The sequence below is a fragment of the Takifugu rubripes genome, chromosome 11 (assembly GCF_901000725.2).
Source record: "Takifugu rubripes chromosome 11, fTakRub1.2, whole genome shotgun sequence".
NCBI lineage: Eukaryota > Metazoa > Chordata > Actinopteri > Tetraodontiformes > Tetraodontidae > Takifugu > Takifugu rubripes.
Window position 1 is genome coordinate 9943344 of NC_042295.1, and position 18474 is coordinate 9961817.

Genomic DNA, 18474 nt, shown 5'->3' on the forward strand with positions numbered 1-18474 from the left:
CAGTTTTGTCCAAGATAATACCTTCGGAGGAGCCACACAATATTATGTTATGGCTATTTTGAGTTCAAAAGGAGTTTGTGCTCTACCCGTCTGAGGGAATTGTAAGAATTCCTGCTGAATTCTCATGAAAATGAAGTGATGATTATTTATAAGAATCATTTCAATTTCATTAACATAATGAGGGACAATATGCTATGAAATGTGTCATTAGCAGGATGTCACCATTAGCAAGTGTAACACAGACAAAGGTTCAAAACCCAAGAAAAACGCACCAATGTGCCAAGAAGATATGGAAGAAGGTTGATAATTTCCTTTTGTTTCATGTTTAAAGGTTTTATAACAGCCAGTTCCAGCCTGTTGAATTGCTTACAATGAACTCTTCTAACTGTGAGCCTCTGATATGGACACACTCAGCGACTGGCAGTGAGGGAAAACAGCATATGTTACCGAGCACTGGGAGCGAGAACGGGCTAGTTACGCCACATCCTGCAGAAAAAAAATTAAATTGGACCCACTGCTGCAAAACAAACCCATCCTACACTCATCAGATATTTATGTTGTTGCATTTATGGCATGATTTATGGACAAAAAAAAACCCTTCTTGATGTCTTAACCTCTCATTTTGCTCCATTTTCTTATTTAGTACCTCTTCTTGCAGGCTGACAGCACCTTGGCAAAGACACAGTTCACACCACCCACCATCCATGTGCTCTCACCCCTCCTCCTGTTAGCAGCCCTCGCTAAGATGGCAGCTAATGTTACAGTTAACATTACAGCACCTCAGCATGTTCCCGATCGGTGTTTCGTGCTTGGCGCACTGTAGATGGTTGAGGATTTATTCCCTCGTAAGCGGAGGCACTGGGGAGCACTGGGATTTGAAAAGACGACCATCGTGCACTTTGAACCTGAGATTATGAAGGTGATTTTTTTTAAAAGTCACCCCTGGAGGGTGGTTTTGCTGGTTTTGCCGGTTTTGCCTTTATTGCAGTTATGCCCCCTTCTGTTGCCCCGCTCATAAAACAACTCAGCTTTCATTTACGTGCCCTTTCAGTGACCCTGACAGTGGATCCTGTGGTGTGTGTGTTTGTGTGTGTGTGTGTGTGTTTGTGTCTGTAAGCCCACATGACTTCGAGACATTCTAACTTCTTGACTGAGTGTGATAACTAATGTTTGCATGATACATTTAGGGGAAAAAAGTGTAATACTTGGTAATAATTTCCATTTTGTAGAAGCTTGTAGGAGAGGTCTCTATAAGGAAATTAACTGTCGATTAGGTTCAATAGTTGAAAAAGAGTTAGATTCTTCCACTACCTTTCCTTTATTTGGACTTTTATTGAGAGTACAAGTATAAAAAGGGGGCTTCCGGGCTGTCGGACTGGAGCCGGCTCCCATTGTTTACTGGCTTGTAGATCCATCACTAATGAGGTGGACATCTGACCTCTGAAATGCCTGTCTCAGTGAGTGTGTTGATGCTTGGGCAGTATTTGGTGACACAAGGGTATGAAAGTGAAGCAAGCATCGCACATGCGTCCTCTCATACATGCGCAGCATAAGAATGCACTTACTTTGAGTGCCCTATACAGTACGCCAGAAAAAGAAATGCAGCTGGCCAGCGAGTCCTTTCATTCCTGCTTTGATTTTACAGTGTAGATGCTGGCATGTGTCTTGATTCCAGCCCACAGGTGATTTGCATAGATGTGGTGAAGAGATTTGCGATGATCATATAAATATAATGGTCTTCTTACACTTATTGGAGGAGCGGGAGGAGGTAAATATCAAGGGTTAAGGTTGAAGATGCTCCATGTGAAATGGCAGCGGCCATTCTATGCTGCATGTACAGTCCAATGTGGTAAATAATTAAAAGTAATTGTACTGTTAGTTACATGAACTCCTTTAACACGTGATTACATTTAAATGAGTTAAACGAGTATTGGCAGCAAAAATCTGACAGAGATGCACATGAGAGAGAATGCCATTAATGAAAAAGCCATCAGCCCATGTTGGTAAAAGCTGATGGATGTGCAACGTTTGTATCAGTAAATCTGAGTGGGAGAATCAAAGAGGACGGCTGGTTTTGATTAGACCCGCATTTCAGGATAAATAGTCGCAAATTTTCGACCAGTGTGAAACAGCGACACCTTGTGGTCACGCAGATCAACACGCATATCTCAGGCGTGCTGGTTGTAGGTGAGCGTACTCCACTTAAATCAGGTACAGCTAACATTAGAGAATGCTGGTGCTAGTCAATTCACTGAAGATCATTCATCCATCTCTCTTTTCTGTTTAAAACTAGGCCGCTGCACTTTTATATTCCCTGCAGAATTGAGCTGCAGTTTAGCAATACCTTTGAAAATGAGCTTTTATTCCCTAAATCCTGTGAACAGCATTTTTAATTTAACATTTTCACAGGTTTTTCAAATCAGCTAATAGCTACAATCAATCAAAACAGCCACATAGCTGGAGGCCACTGCGAGTGAGCTGGTGCACAGCAGCATTTTGCTGCTACTGATCTTCTATTAACAGGTGCTGGATCAGATTATATATAATTATATATCTTCCTGCATAGGACATCTTGGACTTACTGTAAAACTAATTAAACGCTTCAGCAGCATGAAGGTCGTAGAAGGTAACTGGTTCCGTTGATGCAATATCACGATGACTATCGGCCTTTATGCTCCACGCAGGAGTTTGTGGGTTATAGGATTACTCTCGATTTCAATCCTTTTAAGGGCCAATTTATTGAAAAGCATGGTAGCCGTAGCTTATTCATCAATGCTAACTTGTGCGATCGACCAGAGAGAGACTGTAACAAACACAAAATCTAATTTCATGGCAATAAATAGATTTTTCTGAAAAGCCGACAGTGCTCCCGCTGCGTCCCCCTTTAGGACCCCCGAGTATCTCTGTATATTACAGTTAAACACGTTTCAAACGGCATAGCTTCCTGTCCAGTCCCTCTGTTCATTGTTTTATCCTCACATTTTCGAGAGCCACTCAATAGAAAGACATTTGGTAGCCATGGTAACAACATTAACAGCCCTCACACCCAATATTTGTGATGCTGAGTGGTGTGACATGACATATAGCGTGTAGTGCACGCGCACACACACACACACACACACACACACACACACACACACACACACACACACACACACACACACCACTTAGACCTCCTTATTTTGCTGAAAGCATAAATACACAAGTCTGCAAATGTTTTACCTGACAATGCGTCCTGAGTGATGTCCTCATTTAGGACATTTTAATCAGTAATAATGGATTTCTACCCATAATGCCCACAAGAGTTATATTTAACTGTGCAACGGATCAAACAAATTCATGTGGAGACAGAACTAAAGGAGGCATAAATGAGTTTATTTGATTCATTGACAACAAGGCATACAATTATTCATATCAAATAGTCTTTAGAGATCAACTTTATTGCATTAGAATGGTCATAGATCCAATCCACCAGTCAGGAGACTCCATTTCCACATGTAGTCAGGAGTTCCATTTCTTTACTGCATACCTTTGTTCTGCCAAGGAGGGAAAGAGAGCTCTGTTACAAGCAGGAAGACATTCAACGTGAAATTAAGTCTAAAATCTAATCACATTTACACGTATTTTGAGTGTCATACGTGGGATTCTAATGGGAAAGCAGTGGTTTAGCTTTGGTGAACCTAGTACCACCCATAATATCCATAAGCTAACGATGACATGAGCCAGGAAGAGCCGCCAAAGAATTGTTGTGCATCATCTCCCTAAATTTAATTGTCTCATTTAAATTAACAAATGCTCCTCTAATATTGGTGTCAACTTGGGATGACAATGAGTCTGCTACTGCAGTCGACCACTAGGGGGCAACCTGGCTGCAACAGATTCAGGGTGGGAAGTTTTCATGTCCCTGACCAATCCTTAACCAAGACCCAAGAGGAAAGATGTCCGACAGAGATTGAGTCCATTAATATTCAGATGTGAGGCTTCAGTGTCATGACTGGAAAGCTCTGCAGTGAACTGGTGTGACAGGGTGTGACAGGAGCAGAACCCATTCGAGACAGATTGAAAATAACCTGTCAGTGAACTGTCTCAGTTTTAGAAGTGTCAGTCAATCAATCAATTCACAAATAACAGGACCTTTAAATAATAATAAAAAAATGACGACAGTTCCACACAAAATACAATTATCACGGATTGCGAAATATTTAAAACTGGCAACCGTCACAAATCACAGAAGAATTGCTCAAATGCCCAATATGAAACAATAAACCTGTGCATGTACCCGAATCATAAATAAGACAACATAGACAACGGCTATGCAGGCAGCAATCCATCCTACGATCAGGAGAATGCGAAATACTTTGAGAGATGTTGCTGTTGCAGCCTCATCTAGAAAGACAAATATGGAAAATAATAATATTAAGAGTGTGTGTGTAAAGATTTATTGACTTTAGCTGGATCTTCTGCTTCTGGTGATTGTTTCTTACCTCCCGTGGACACGGCCTCTCCCTCAGCAGTAATCCCCCTGTTCTTACAACAGGCTTGGTGTTGCAACGTGTTGTCCCCGGGGTCCAACGGGCCAGGGTGAGACAAATATACAGGACGTGAGATGAGGTCCATACTTATGTCCTTGCCAGTCCAATCAGTTTTGAAAGTGCTCCTGTAGATGCACGTCCTGCCTCGTCCTCTCCAGAGGTGAGGTCATTCCTCCCATTTTCTTTTCTCGGTGGACCCGGTTCCAGCTGCGCCTGTCCCCAGAGTTCTTTGTCCTCTTCTTCCCTTTAGGAGCTGCAGCAGCTGTCACAAGATGCATTCTCTCCATAGAGTTTCACAGAACTAAAGTTAGTTAATGATTCAGTCCAGTTTCACATCTATTGGAGGTAGGAAATGTGAAAAAGGAAAAGGAACATCTTATATTTGGGGAAGTTGACTGGGCTATTATACACTGCCTGACCTTCAGCTTTGATTATGGACGCATTCACTGTGGCATTGTTTTAATAAGCTTCTGCCCCACGTCTCAAGATTCATTTCTGTCCAGTGTTGCATTCATTTTTCACCATCATCTTGTAAAGAGCCTTCAGCACATCCCAGAGTCTGGATGGGGTGAAGGTCTTCACTCTGTGGAGGCCGATCCATGTGTAAAAATGAGGTCTTCATGCTCCCTGAAACACTTTCACAGCATGAGCCTAATGAAACCCAACATTGTCATCTTGGAATATGCTTCAGACATCAGGGAAGAAAAAAATCCATTGATGGAATAACCTGGTCATTCATATTCAAGTAGGCCGCTGACCTCATTGGGCACAAGTTGCTGAACCTTGACCTGACCACCTGCAGCCACCCCAGATCAGAGCTGCCCCTACAGGCCAGAACGGTCGGCACTGAGCACGATGGGAGCATCCCTTTATAAGCAGGACCTTCTTCCTCAGTCTCCATCCCTTTTTCATGCAGAGTTGAGAGTGGAAATGCTCTTGCTTTCTCTACCCAGTTTTAGTAGTTCCTGAACTCTCCATAGAGGTTCCTTCCAATGATTTGCCCCTTCTCAAACAGACCAATATTTTTTCTATGACCACAGGATGTCGCTTGACATGGTTGTTTAGGAAATGAGGAGCTCCTCAATGCATCAGCAAAGGTTAAATAACTTTTTGCCAGCTGAAAGATAATTGCCCCTGCAGCAATTATCCAATAGGAGGCTCCTACTCAATGGCTTTGTTAAATCCAGGTGGCAACCTTTTTTTGTTTTTGGCCAGGCAGTGGAACAAAACTGTCATAGTTGTATGGCCGTTATCCCCCATCTAGGGATATCTTAGAGAACTGGAGTCAGATTTCACTGATTTCACTTAAATATTAAGCCTTACTGAATGTTGCACGCTTCTCCTGCTTCCTTTGGAATTACACACATTATGGAGAGTGTTGAAGTGTGGTATGATGTGCTTTAGGGTTAGAGACAGTAGCACTGAGGGAAAGTGGTGACAGAGATTTTGGACATAGGATATTGGACAGATCGATAGGAGGATGCGAAGGTTGCAATGGGTAGGCAGGAGGCCTCACATCCACCTTTAACCATAAGCAGCTAAACACTTAGAGTCTCTCGGAGAAGCACTTCATCTTATTTAGTTTAGTTTAGCAGCTTCTGTACCGCATTGATTCTTTTCTATTTCACAAGAGGAATGACAGAAGGCCGTGCATCGACCCCCTTGGGTTAGACTGGGTCCTGCTGAGGTCTTTTTGTGCAAAACTAATCCCACTTCCTTCCATTTGCAGTTCGAGAGGAAAGGAGAGGAGGGGAGAGGAGAGGAGAGGAGAGGAGAGGAGAGGAGAGGAGAGGAGAGGAGAGGAGAGGAGAGGAGAGGAGAGGAGAGGTCAGGTCAGGTCAGGTCTGGTAATTACTGGACAGTATTCAAGGACTCACAAATATTGGGGGAGGACAGAGGGGAAGAGGAGGGTTCAGATGGACTAGAAAGAAGAGCAGATGGGAAATAAAAGAGAGTAGGAACCCTGAAGACCTTTGCGAGACTAGATGAGCACTTGTAGCCTCCTGAAAATGACAGCTCTCCTCTTTGCTTCCCCCTCGAACCTCTTCCGTCTTTATTTGGACTGGAATCTGTTTGTGCGTCTTCATAAGCACACTCACATGCCCACACAAAGTCCACCGCCATCAGCGCGGCGTTGTTTAAAAGATTCAGAGGCAAATGAATCCTGTAATTACAGGAACATACTCAACCCCCGCCATCACCGACGACTGGAGAGGCTGACGAGCATGAAAGATGCAGAACTTTCTGGGACAATTTCTGTGTATTTTTGGATATTTAATGCGCTAAAGCGATGGAAGCTACAGCTTATATGCATTACAGTCTCTCAACCTGGGATAATAAGAGCTGAAAATGCATCTGCGACTTACAATCTGACAACTGAGATGCACCTGGAGTTTGACTCTGTCCATCTTGCGTCAATTCTAAATGACGGTGTTGTGTTTCCTATGACATTACATTCTCAGTGGAAAATATAAAAACGCAATTTCTTTTCCTACAAAGCCCCAATCTGATTTCTTCAGTGGTTTCAGCAGTGGTTTCTGAATGCATCACTCACCATCCGGCCCTTCTGCCGTGGGAAGAATGACCCGGAAACTCCACCACTGGGAGCGGGTGAGCACACCAGTATGGATCTGAGCTAAAAACAGACGCCGCAAACGCTTTCAGACGATGTTCCACAATTCGCAATCGCATTGCGGGTGCTGAACGAAGCGATGCCAGTTTCATGTTTACACAATTCCTCATCCCCTCCCAAAGGACGTTCTATCGGCGCTTTGTTCCTCCGCTAATGGATGAGTCAGGCAGTGTGTTGAGAGGAACCGGCTGAAGGTTTCCTCCGGTGCAAATAGTGTTTGACAAAAGGGAGATTTGATTATGTGGGGATTAATCAGACCTTCATCTTGACTTATCTCCAGATAAAAGCTGTGTTTTCTCCCAGAACCTGGGTCCCTATCGCAGTCGCTGCTGACTAAATACCTTAAGATCGAAACTTTTCTCTCCCACACATTCACTTTTACTCTGTTTATGTCCTTTGCATATCTCTTATTGTCACAGATAACTCCTCCTCGTACCTCATTAGTGTGCGAGCGCTTGAGTGATAAGAGGAGCTCCAGTGCGGCACAGGTGAGCCGCGCGCCGACTCTCAGATCCAGAAGTCGATGGCTGTGCACACAAAGGCCCCAGAGTCTTTAAATGAAAAACACTTGTGTGGCTCTGCATAGCTCCATAAATCCAAGAATGTGTTTTCATCAGGGTGTAAATATTTACCCCGACTGCAGCCTCCTACTTTCACAATGGCGGCTGCAGATGTGTCGGCTGCTCTGCTCGCTCTCATCCCTTCGTCAGGCTCGGTTAGAGGACGTGATGCTCCCGCATGGGAGAGATAAGCAGCGGTTCATGGATGCAGCGCAGGCCACGTAGCGCGTTGTTGAAGTCGCTCGTCCCTCTGGGGAAGGATGACATCCCCGGAGAAAGAAGCTCTCCTGCTGTGATCAATCCCAGCTTGGGTGCACCCGACCATTGTAAATGAAATTCTGAGAAGCACCATTCCCCTGGTTTTCTCCCCTTTTTATTCACAAGAAGAAAATAAATCTTTGTTATTTGGACTGAAATGAATTTATTCATTTTCCGCTTTATTCTCTTTGATGACTCACAGATGAATTACTGATGTGTCCCAGCTCACAATCATTAATAATGTCTACAAGGCTCTGCTGAATGACAGAGGATGTAAAGGAGGTCGTCAACGGTAAATCCATCTGCAATCTTTAGCATTTGAGGACACAATTTCCTCCCAAACAAGAACTACTTTGACCTCTTGTCGCCTCATTTTTTCAAGCTTTTGTCAGTCTTATGTAATGAATTAAACAGAGGGCACTTTCATATTTCTTCTCTTTTAGATTGTGATGCACCCTGGCATGATTTAGAGGACAGAAACCATTTCAGCTTCACAACTTTACAGCTCCAGTAAAGATGATTTACTAAGGCCAGTCTTATTGAAGTTGTGGTTATGTCAATTGGGAGCGACTCATAAATATAAAATTTTAAAATGCCACCTTCCGGTGTATCTGGGCTGTATTTGCAAACATATAGCCTTTCAAACACAGCCACATGAAGACGGGGATGGTTCTCTCCATGTTGTTATATGCTGGGTTTAGGACTCACAATCTGGTGTTGTGATAACTTAAGATCAATCTGTATGCAAACCGACCAGGCTTTGGTTCGGCCTTCGACCACCGCCATGAGATTTAAAGCAGCATTAATAGCAGTTAAATAAAAAAAACAAACTAACATGAATGTTAAATACAGATGGGACAATGAGCTTTCAGAGGTCCTCAGAATTACCAGCAAAAATATTCAAACATAAGATATTCTTTCCAAAGCGTTGTATATATATATAATTAAGATAGAAAAATACCATCATTTAGGGTTTAGAAACAGACTGGAAACATGATTTGGTGTGTATAACACAACATATTGATCTTGTGTTTACAGTACAATGGAGACAGCAACAATGTAAAAGGTGTTGGTCAGGAATGTTGCCTTATACTGGGGGGAAAACGGCGCCTTTACATCAATAACTAATCAGCTATAGCCACTGTGTGCTGCTCCAGTGTTTCCTGAATTGTTAACGACGTTTCTTAACACGTCAAAGAGATTTTTCCTCTTGCTCAAAGTCGCCAATAGAAGTTAGACAGACGCTTGTTTTTGTGTCCGCGCGTGAAGGACGTATTTGCTGTACCAAAGAACAGACAGGGCAATGACACCGAAACAGCCCTCACTGTTGCTAGAACAACCATGCAGAAGGCAGTAAAACCAATCCACAAATATGCATGACACATTTATTTCCCTCCGCATTATCATTATACTATATCATATTCATTACCGGAGTTCTATTGGGTTTAATGTGCTAAAAAAGTCGTGGCCTTTGTTTAACTCTCTACTTTCTGCTGATGTTTCCTGTGAATTGTTATTTGAAAGCCATTTGACTCTTTTGTACTCTTTTCTTTGACTGTGTTTCTAATACTCGATGATTAAACCCTCTGAGGTGAACTCTCCTGTTCACCTTAATTAAAATCAAACCAACAGCGAAGCCACTGAAGGACTCCTGAAATGGACATGCTATGAAGGGAAATTCACTTTGTCATAATCCCTTTTGAGATGGGGAGAGGGGGAGGGCACAGATGGCTGTAGTGGGACATTTAAGAACAATGACGGTAAGAAGTAAATGTAAATAGATTGTGCTCATATGCCATTTCCTGATGGACAGCAGAGATGACTCCCCATCTTTCAATTTCCAATCCCTCCTCAGCTTCGGGAGGGACAACAGATCAATCGGCGGAAGGCGGTCGATACAGTCCTGAGAGCAGCTGTGGAGGGCGGGAAATATATCGTTTTAGTTTGTTATTATAGGGAATCAGCCAGGGCCTTATGTTTATGTGAAAGGGCCGTCGAGGTGTATGGATTTAATTTAACAGCTGGGATTTCCACAGAATACACCTCAGGGCCTCATTCCACCTCAAGCCATATCAGCACTGAAAATGCTGCCAAATCCCACTGTCATAAAAAAAAAGCTGTCCTTCACACTGTCACTGAGAATATTGCACTTTAATGACAATGAGCACTTCAATATATTAATGGGATGATTGTGTTGGATCGCAATACCTCCTGTATGTAGCTGCCGATCCGCGTGTTCGTTGAATGAAGACTTCGAGAAGTAAAGTACCAATTTCAAAATGTATTTAACAATAGAATCAATTCCAGACACAAATATTACAGAGCTCCGGGCCAGTTCATAACCCTAGCAACAACAGAGTTAATCGTCAGGGCACGAAGTCTGACAAGCTAACTATCCCTTGGCCCAGTCCTTTATAGTCACACACATGCAAATTCACAATGTCCATGCAATCCCCCGCTGAGATGTCCCCGTCCTCTTCCTCCAGTCCCTTTGGTGTTGGTAGAGTTCTTCTCTTCCATTGTTTTCCCAGGCCAGATCCCATTCTTCATGCAAATGTGATCATCATCAACCCCCCTGATGTCCTGTTTACAATGAGTGTTTGACACCCCCTGCCTGACTGGCTCCTGAGATAACAGTAGATCAAACAACAATCCTGCAAATGTCTCTGTTCTTAATTACATTTAGTCTACCTTGCCTAACTTCTAAGGGAAGACAGGAACATATGGTGAAACACATAACAACAAGATAAAGACAATTCTCAACAATTGCTATATGAATTTATAAGCTAACCATATATTTTACTGTTTTATCGGGAACACACTGTAGTATGTGGAAACAATACATGTTCTTTTTGTGCTTTTTCCAGTATAAGCAGTGAACCAGTGTTGCATGAGCAGCACAACACTTCCCTCTGGTGGCCAAAAGAGACACTTCATCCATGACGCGGACGTTTAAAGTTGTCCCCCCATTTCATTTCAAAACCCACAGCAACGCAAGCAATAATATATCTCTAAAATCTTTCACTTTTTGACATCAAGTGTTTCCTTGTGTTCTTTTCTGACTTCATGAGAATTATATAGCACTTGGGTGCAAAGATGCAGCCCAGCAGTCCGTAACTGGAGGCCAAGATGGCAAAGATTTCCGTGAGCGTGGAGTATTTCCCTGGAGAGCTGATATAAGCTGGGACAAAGGCCACCCAGACTGCACAAAAAATGAGCATGCTGAAGGCGATTAGTCTGGCCTCGTTGAAATTGTCTGGCAGTTTTCTCGCCAGGAAGGCTAGGAGGAAACACATACAGGCCAGAATGCCAATGTATCCCAAAACAAGGGAGAAGGCTATGGTTGAGCCTTCGTCACATAAGAGAATGATGATAGCACTTTCACGTGGCATGTACTGGCGTGGGGTGGGAGGAGCAACAACCAGCCACACCGTGCAAATAACAACCTGCAACAAAAGAGGAAATGATCAGAAATGTTACATTCAATACATGCAACCGTAACAATTTGAGACAACTTAAAAGAAGCCCTTACCTGGACCAGTGTGCTGAAAGTGATAATTGCCTTTTGCTTCCCTGGTCCGAACCATTTCATCACATCACTACCAGGAAGTGTGGCTCTGAACGCCATTAAGACCACAATTGTCTTCCCCAGAATGCACGAGATGCAGAGGACAAACGTGATCCCGAAGGCTGTGTGTCGCAGCATGCAGGACCACTGGGAGGGTGGGCTGATGAAGGTCAGAGAGCACAGGAAGCACAGAGTCAGAGAGAAGAGGAGCAGGAAGCTCAGGTCAGAGTTGTTGGCTCTGACGATGGGGGAGGTCCTGTGATAGAAGAATACGAGGGCCACGGCGCAGGTAAGGAAGGAGCCGATCAGGGAAACAACCAACAGAGCAATGCCTATTGTGTCACCGAAGGAGAGGAACTCCACTTGTTTGGGGACACAGGCTGTCCTGTCAGCATTGGACCAGAACTCCGGCAGGCAGCGGGCACATTCTATGGCATCTGCAGAAAAAGAGGAAAACGTAAAGGAACATTTTATCAAAAATCCACTTCACTGGCTTATGGACAGAGGTCTGGAAGAGTAAAACTGTGACCATTCTCCTCCTCTTCTCACCTGTTTGATTGCTAATCTCCCCTGCTGTACAAACCACACAGTCATGGCAGCAGATAGGGTAATTAGGTCGGATTGCCTTGCGGGTCCCCGGGGGACAGATGCTACTGCATACTGATAAGGGAACCTGAGCAAAAGAGGAAACTAGAGTACAGCACACGGTCACATAAGGATACATCTCTGAGTCACCCGTGAGTGTTGAAGCATTTTATTGACAGCTCCTACTTGGGTGTTGTTGCCATTCCACACGATCTTCTCTTCCTCAATGTGGAGGTTCTTCCTTCCGGTCCCGGCTATGTCATCAAATTTCCCAACGGTGACGAAGTCCATGTCCCCGCCCGGCGTCAGCTGCCAGTTAATCAAGTCATACATGGCGGCGGGATCCCCGTTTTCATCAAATTTAATCTCATCGCCGAATCTGTTCGTGTAGTTCACTTGTTTTATGTAGTGGTGAAGCTGCGAAAAAAGAGCGGAAGATTCGATTCCAACATCACAAGTCATTCTGCACATGGAATTTTGTTAATTGCATACCTGCCACGGGTGGATATTGTCTAAATCAGGGCAGGCTTGTTGAGAAAATGGCCCACTTCCTTTTTCACAACTTCTCATGGCTTTGATGGCGTAGGCAAGGGCATAAACCGCCTTGTAGACATTGTAGGAAATCCTAAGCTGTGATACATCAGAATAGATGTTCTTCACGCTCCTAAGCTCCTCTGTCCCAGAGCAGGGACGTTTAGCCTCAGAGTGGCCGTGCGGATCCAGGCTACACTGAAACACCTCCTCCCAGAATGGGATCAGGAAAGGATCGTCATCAGCCTCGGCGCTCGAGGGATGCAAGCGAAGGAGGAAGTCTTGCAGTCCAGGGATGTCCGCTCTCCGAATAGCAAATCCCATAGACCCCTGCAGGATGTGGTGGTACCTTTTAGGGGTGGAGAGGATGGCAGCTGTGCTCCACGCCTCACTGGCTAACCACTGAATCCCAGTCAGCTTCTGTCTATATTTAGGAGAAGCTAAATAGCTTAGAGTTGTTTTTGTACGTTTGCGGATACACAGGTGCCATACCTGACTGCCTCATCGAACAACCTGGCCACGTCTTGCTCAACAGCAAACACCAGAACTACACGAGCCCCGGAAGAGCGGATGTTGGAAATGATAGATGAAATGGCAGCCTGTGATTGTGTCTTGGGGATCATCTCATAGAGAGCAATGCAAGCCCCGAGCCTTCTCACCTACCCCAGATAGAAGACATGCCATTAATCCTAATTTTCAGTGCCCGCACGATGCTCAATAAAGCATTGAAATGTCCATTTGTTCTCATTACTACCTCATTAGCGAATATGGCCGCTCCGCCACGGCCGTAAGCGTCGTCTCCTGCAATCACTCCGACCCAAGTCCAGCCGAAATACTTGACGAGCTGTACAAGGGCACCCACCTAGAAATGAAGGAGATGAAGGTTCTCTCATAGCTTTAAACTTTAAAAAAAAAAGTTTTAAGGCTGCTGCCTCAAACCTGAAAGAGATCGCTGGGCATCGTCCTTAAAAAGGCTGGGAACTGCGTTTTGTCGCTGAGACAGGCACAGCTGGAAAAATAACTGACCTGACACGACCAAAAATAAGTGATAATTGCTTTTAAGTGAACCCTAGCAAACAAATTATTTCTAGCATGAGAGAAGAGTTCCCTTTGAAGCATCAGCAATGCGAGATACCTGCGGTACATGAAAGACCCCAAGGAAACGGGCCACGACGAGAGACTGAGTAGATCCTCCGTCTCCGATGACGGCCGGCACGTTCCCATCGCAGCCTTCCCTCTGCAACTTTCCCTCAAACTGGGAATCTTTCTCACTCCCCATTAAATCGATGGCAGCCTTCAAACTCTGATGGGGCGTGCTGCACGAGTCGTAGATCTTGTAGCCCAGTGTGATATCGGGAAGGATTTCGGCATTTCTGTTGATCTCCTCGACGGCAAAGATCATGGTTTGCATCCAACGGAATGTCCGAAAACTGAATCTGGGAAGAAGAAATGAAAAACAGGATGCTGACTTGTCAGCAAGAGACAAGGAATTGTGCACACTGCTATATTTACAGCAAAAAACTTAAAATTTACACGTGAATAGAAGTGTAGAAGGGATTATTGTACCTTACCTAGTGCACTGAGTGGGTGGTGGTGTAGAGGTGAAGGACAGATTTGGCTCTACCACCATGTCGTGAAGAGAGAAGAGACCGCCTAAAATGATGTCCCCCCTCTTCTCCAGCACTGGCAGGGACATGGAGCCCGGGATGACCCTGCAATGTTGGCTCTGATCCAGGAGGGCAATGACAACAGGAATTATCATGCAGCACAGAAGGCAGAGAAGTTGTACACCTCTTTGTGAGGGAATCCATCCCATCCAACTCATTCTGTGAACAGACTCACAGCCCAATACAAACGTGTGCACCCACTGCTGCAGCTCAAGTTCGTAGATTTGTAGTGTGTGTGTATGTGTGTGTGTGTGTGTGTGTGTGTGTGTGTGTGTGTGTTTGTGGTGATCAACAAATGTTTGCAATATGCCAGATTCAAGAGAAATTAGGAAATTGATTATACATCCATTAAGACTAAAAGTGTCCACAAATTCTAGAGCAAACAGTTAAAAAGCATCTACTTTCTCCCACAACTGCACAGCCTTAACTGTCAAATACCAGACGCCGTTCTGACGTTGATATACTGGCACAAATCCCTGTCGCAAGTTTGGATCCATGGAAAAATGGAGCACCAGGTAAGGGAATTAGTGCTCGACTTGACCACGGTGGATAAAGCAACATCATAACAACATGCCTGAATAGGCCTCACTCATCCTTCAGTGATGGGAAGAGACAGGTAGTAAACTCATCAGGGGCCCCGACATGCACACGTGCATGCTCATTTGTGGACCCGCTTCATTATTATTTTAATGCACCTTAACTGTACGTTATGTTTCAGAATAAATGCTAATCGATCATTTTCCTTTAATAACTGAAACTGCCTTTCTTCCGAATGCTCGGTTCTTTTGACAAGCTGGTTTTTTTTTATGTCTGGAAAAGTTCAAACAGCTCCAAATGAATCATTAGGAAGTGATTTATATTGTTATTAAGACAAAATCTGCAGGCTATAAAACAGAGCGCCACAGAGATGCTGCATGTTGGCCTGCCTAAGGTCTTTTTAATCTTCCTAATATGTCCCTGTGTGACGTTGCTCCAGTGGAAGAACAGAGGTGCGGAACTGTCATTGTCATGCACGTGGTTCCAATTCTAATAAGTCAGATTCACTAAGACCTCGAGCATCTTAATAAAAAACACTGAAGAAGACACTGCAGTCATTAAAATTGTCCTCAAGGGTATCTCGAGTGCGATTCTAGATTAAGCAAGTATTTAATGTTTTACTATTACGACACTGTTGGGAAATTAAAGTGAAGTTCCAGATTTGAATGGAAGCCAAGGTTCACTTGAGACACGCAGGCAGGCGGGCAGGAAAAAGGAAATTGACTGGAGAAAGTTGGGAAGGAATGTTGCAATTCAACTTTGAATTCCAGTGGGTTCTTGGATGTGTCACACAAAGGCAGCTCCTGGTAGTCGTCCCACTTTACAGTTACTTATTTCACCTGCCATCTGCAGTGTTTGTGTTGAAAGATTGCGTTTCTTATCGCGGTCTACAGAGGGCCGGATGGCAGACAGTTGTGTGGGTTGATGCTTGTGGGTTGTGTCTGTTGTGACAAATGACATCCTAGAAAAGATTAACATGAAGAAGCGATTGCCTTGCCTAACCCTATCACAATGAAATAAGTTGATACTGCCCTTAACTTACTGTGTTACACACACACACACACACACACACACACACACACACACACACACACACACACACACACACTATAGTTCTACGCCTCTTTATGATCAAAGTGAACATCAACAATCTATAATGATCCAATAAAAGTTGCTTTGTGTTGCTCTAATTTCCTTAGTTAAGACTTTATGAACTGTTTCTCTCACTCTCTCTCTGTGGGGGGTCTGGATAATGAGAACGGGCCCACTCTTTGGTTGCAGCTCCGACTTTGTTCCCTATTTCTTGATGTTAATCTCCTCAAATTAATTAGGAGCATGTGAAGCAGCATAAATTGGGACTTAGATCTAGTCCAGAACAGAAGATGTTAGTTCTTATTAGATTGTGTTATGCCAAAAAATCAGGCTCCTAAAATGGGAATTACACACTTTTGAAAGTCTTATTTGGGGCACCAGAATGTTACAATTTTAGTTTCATTGTAAAGTGAATAAATTCCTGTGAGGAGTGGGATTAGAGCACAAGTACACATGCATTTGCGTTAGCAGAGCATTTTTTTGGAGAGATCAATGCTCTCTCATTCAACATTTTTAAATTTTTTCTCCCACGATGTTACAGATATTATTTCTTCTTCACTTTACACATGTCGGCATGCTATCATTCCGTTATCCATCTATCATTGATTCATATCCCACTTAGACGTACTGCTGCTCCATCCTGATCCTCGGCTGGCGCCCGAACCAGTGAAATCTGTGAACCCTATATTTCATTGGACAAGTGTCCCAGAATTTGTTCTTTTAATTGCTTTTATGAGGTTGTTTCATTCACTTTGGAAACCTGGCTTTACAAGGTGCTATATTAATAAAGTTTTTTATAATTGTTATAATAAAAATGGAATGGACCTCTAACATCACAACCAAGGCTATTAATTTTAAAAACAATCAAGGTTTTAATTAAATATGTCTCTTGTGGACTGTGCATGTGTGTGTGTGTGTGTGTGTGTGTGTGTGTGGTGGGGGGTGACTTGTTTGTACATTTGATCACTGGGAATAAAACTAGAGCAGAAAGTGTTGTTTCAGTGGTAAACATGTATCAGGAGTGACTCAGTGCACCCAGGCGTGAAACACACTGGGGAGAAGTTGTTATTGTGTTTCTGGAAGGAAAGTGGCACCATGTCATCATCCTAAACCCACCAACTGAGTCTTTTTTTCCACCCAGGGGGGAACAAGGGGCAAGCAACAACAAGAAAGTGTTTCCAACTGTGGCTTACACCTGTCCTGAGGCGGTGAGACAGCTGTTGGAACAGCTGTTGTGCTGGAAGATCATTAATTTGGAGCTTTAATGGAAAATTAATTAATTAGGACGCACCACATAAGCAGAACTTATTTGCTTTAATGGTTATTTTTTTGTGTGCCTGTTTTCCCCCCTCTACATATTTCCAAAACAATAAATAACTACAAAAATTCTACATGAACAAGGTCTCACAAATTACTCTCAGAGATCAATTTGAGGAGAAAATTAATTTTGTGTTACGTTAATTTTAACAATAGTGTTCCACAGTATTGACAATAACATCATTGGGTTTTTTTTTTTTACGTCTTTACTACACGTTCAGTGTGGAAAATACCACTGGAGACAGAGGTCTAAATGTGACTGTAAAAATAAAGGTGTGAGAGCAATGAAAGCCTGAATGAAGCAGAAAATCAACCCATGAAAAGGTCTTTTTGAATGTTCATGTGACTTACAACTTTCTCTTTTTTTAAAATGATGATTATAACAGAGGAAATAGAAAATATTTTGGCAAGACACCAGATAATGGAAAGAAAGCAAGTGAAATTGTTGGGGTGCATCACTTCAAAAGTTAAAATATTTCATAAGGTTCTTCAGTAAATCCTTAGATCCCCTGCAGAATAAGGTCAAAACAAAAGTTGTTTAATGAAAAATGAAGCATTAAAAAGCTGTTAATAATTGTGATGAACATATAAAGATATATCTTTAGTGTTAACAGCTAAACTTTTCTGGGATCATTAAAAGAACTTCTTCAACAACTTATGTTCAATATATAAGAAATAATTAGGATCTTGGTGAGCTCTTAGTTAATGGATAAATTGATAATTTGGTCATGCAGAACTCACATCCACATTTGTTTGTTAACCCAATTTTATTACGAATTCATACATGCACCAGTGAACTCTACAACCTGTGGAATATTACTCTATTGTGACACGAAGCACTGGTGTGACACTCCACCTGCTGTCGTCTCCTCGGCTATACCAATATTAAACAATAGGTGGCGCCATTAACCAAATGATCTCTGCTGGGCTCAGATGGAACAGACCTCACAGCCAAGTTTTATGAACTTGCGGTCAACTTAGTAACACTCTTCAGACAAAAGTTTAAGTCCAGATATTTAGCGACCATCTGTAAACACTTATTTTTTTAACAGTATCATCAAATTTATGCCACTAGATCCAATTAATTCAAATGCTTCCATAGTTACACACTGACTTCTATCCCATACTTTTTTCTACATTGTTTTTAAAAAAGGATATTATTACTTTGCAGTCGACTTGGATTGATCGAGGATTG

The 18474-nt window shown here is 43.1% G+C and overlaps 1 protein-coding gene and 1 long non-coding RNA gene across 2 annotated transcripts; both read right to left on the reverse strand.

Annotated features, from left to right (window-relative positions):
* Window positions 1–3354: 3354 nt before the first annotated feature.
* Window positions 3355–5121, reverse strand: LOC115251475 (uncharacterized). Its single transcript, XR_003890029.1, has 3 exons — window positions 4485–5121; window positions 4280–4386; window positions 3355–3536 (listed from the first exon to the last, which is right to left on the reverse strand). It is a non-coding gene; the product is annotated as an uncharacterized lncRNA (long non-coding RNA).
* A 5619-nt stretch (window positions 5122–10740) lies between these two features.
* Window positions 10741–14428, reverse strand: LOC101078697 (extracellular calcium-sensing receptor). Its single transcript, XM_003968385.2, has 10 exons — window positions 14238–14428; window positions 13802–14102; window positions 13606–13692; window positions 13421–13528; window positions 13159–13325; window positions 12628–13090; window positions 12322–12552; window positions 12100–12223; window positions 11515–11987; window positions 10741–11428 (listed from the first exon to the last, which is right to left on the reverse strand). The coding sequence occupies exons 1-10, from the start codon at window positions 14426–14428 to the stop codon at window positions 10994–10996; spliced, it is 2580 nt and encodes an 859-aa protein (XP_003968434.2). The 3' UTR covers window positions 10741–10993.
* Between the last annotated feature and the right edge of the window lie 4046 nt (window positions 14429–18474).

Bases quoted from the DNA above. Each gene is read 5' to 3' on its own strand.
- LOC101078697 (XM_003968385.2), bottom strand. From the start codon at position 14,428: ATGATAATTCCTGTTGTCATTGCCCTCCTGGATCAGAGCCAACATTGC. The intron at 12,553-12,627 runs GTATGCAATTAA...CTTTTTTCGCAG, and splicing joins ACAATATCCACCCGTGGCAG to CTTCACCACTACATAAAACA. The intron at 11,988-12,099 runs GTGAGAAGAGGA...CTTTTTCTGCAG, and splicing joins GGAGATTAGCAATCAAACAG to ATGCCATAGAATGTGCCCGC.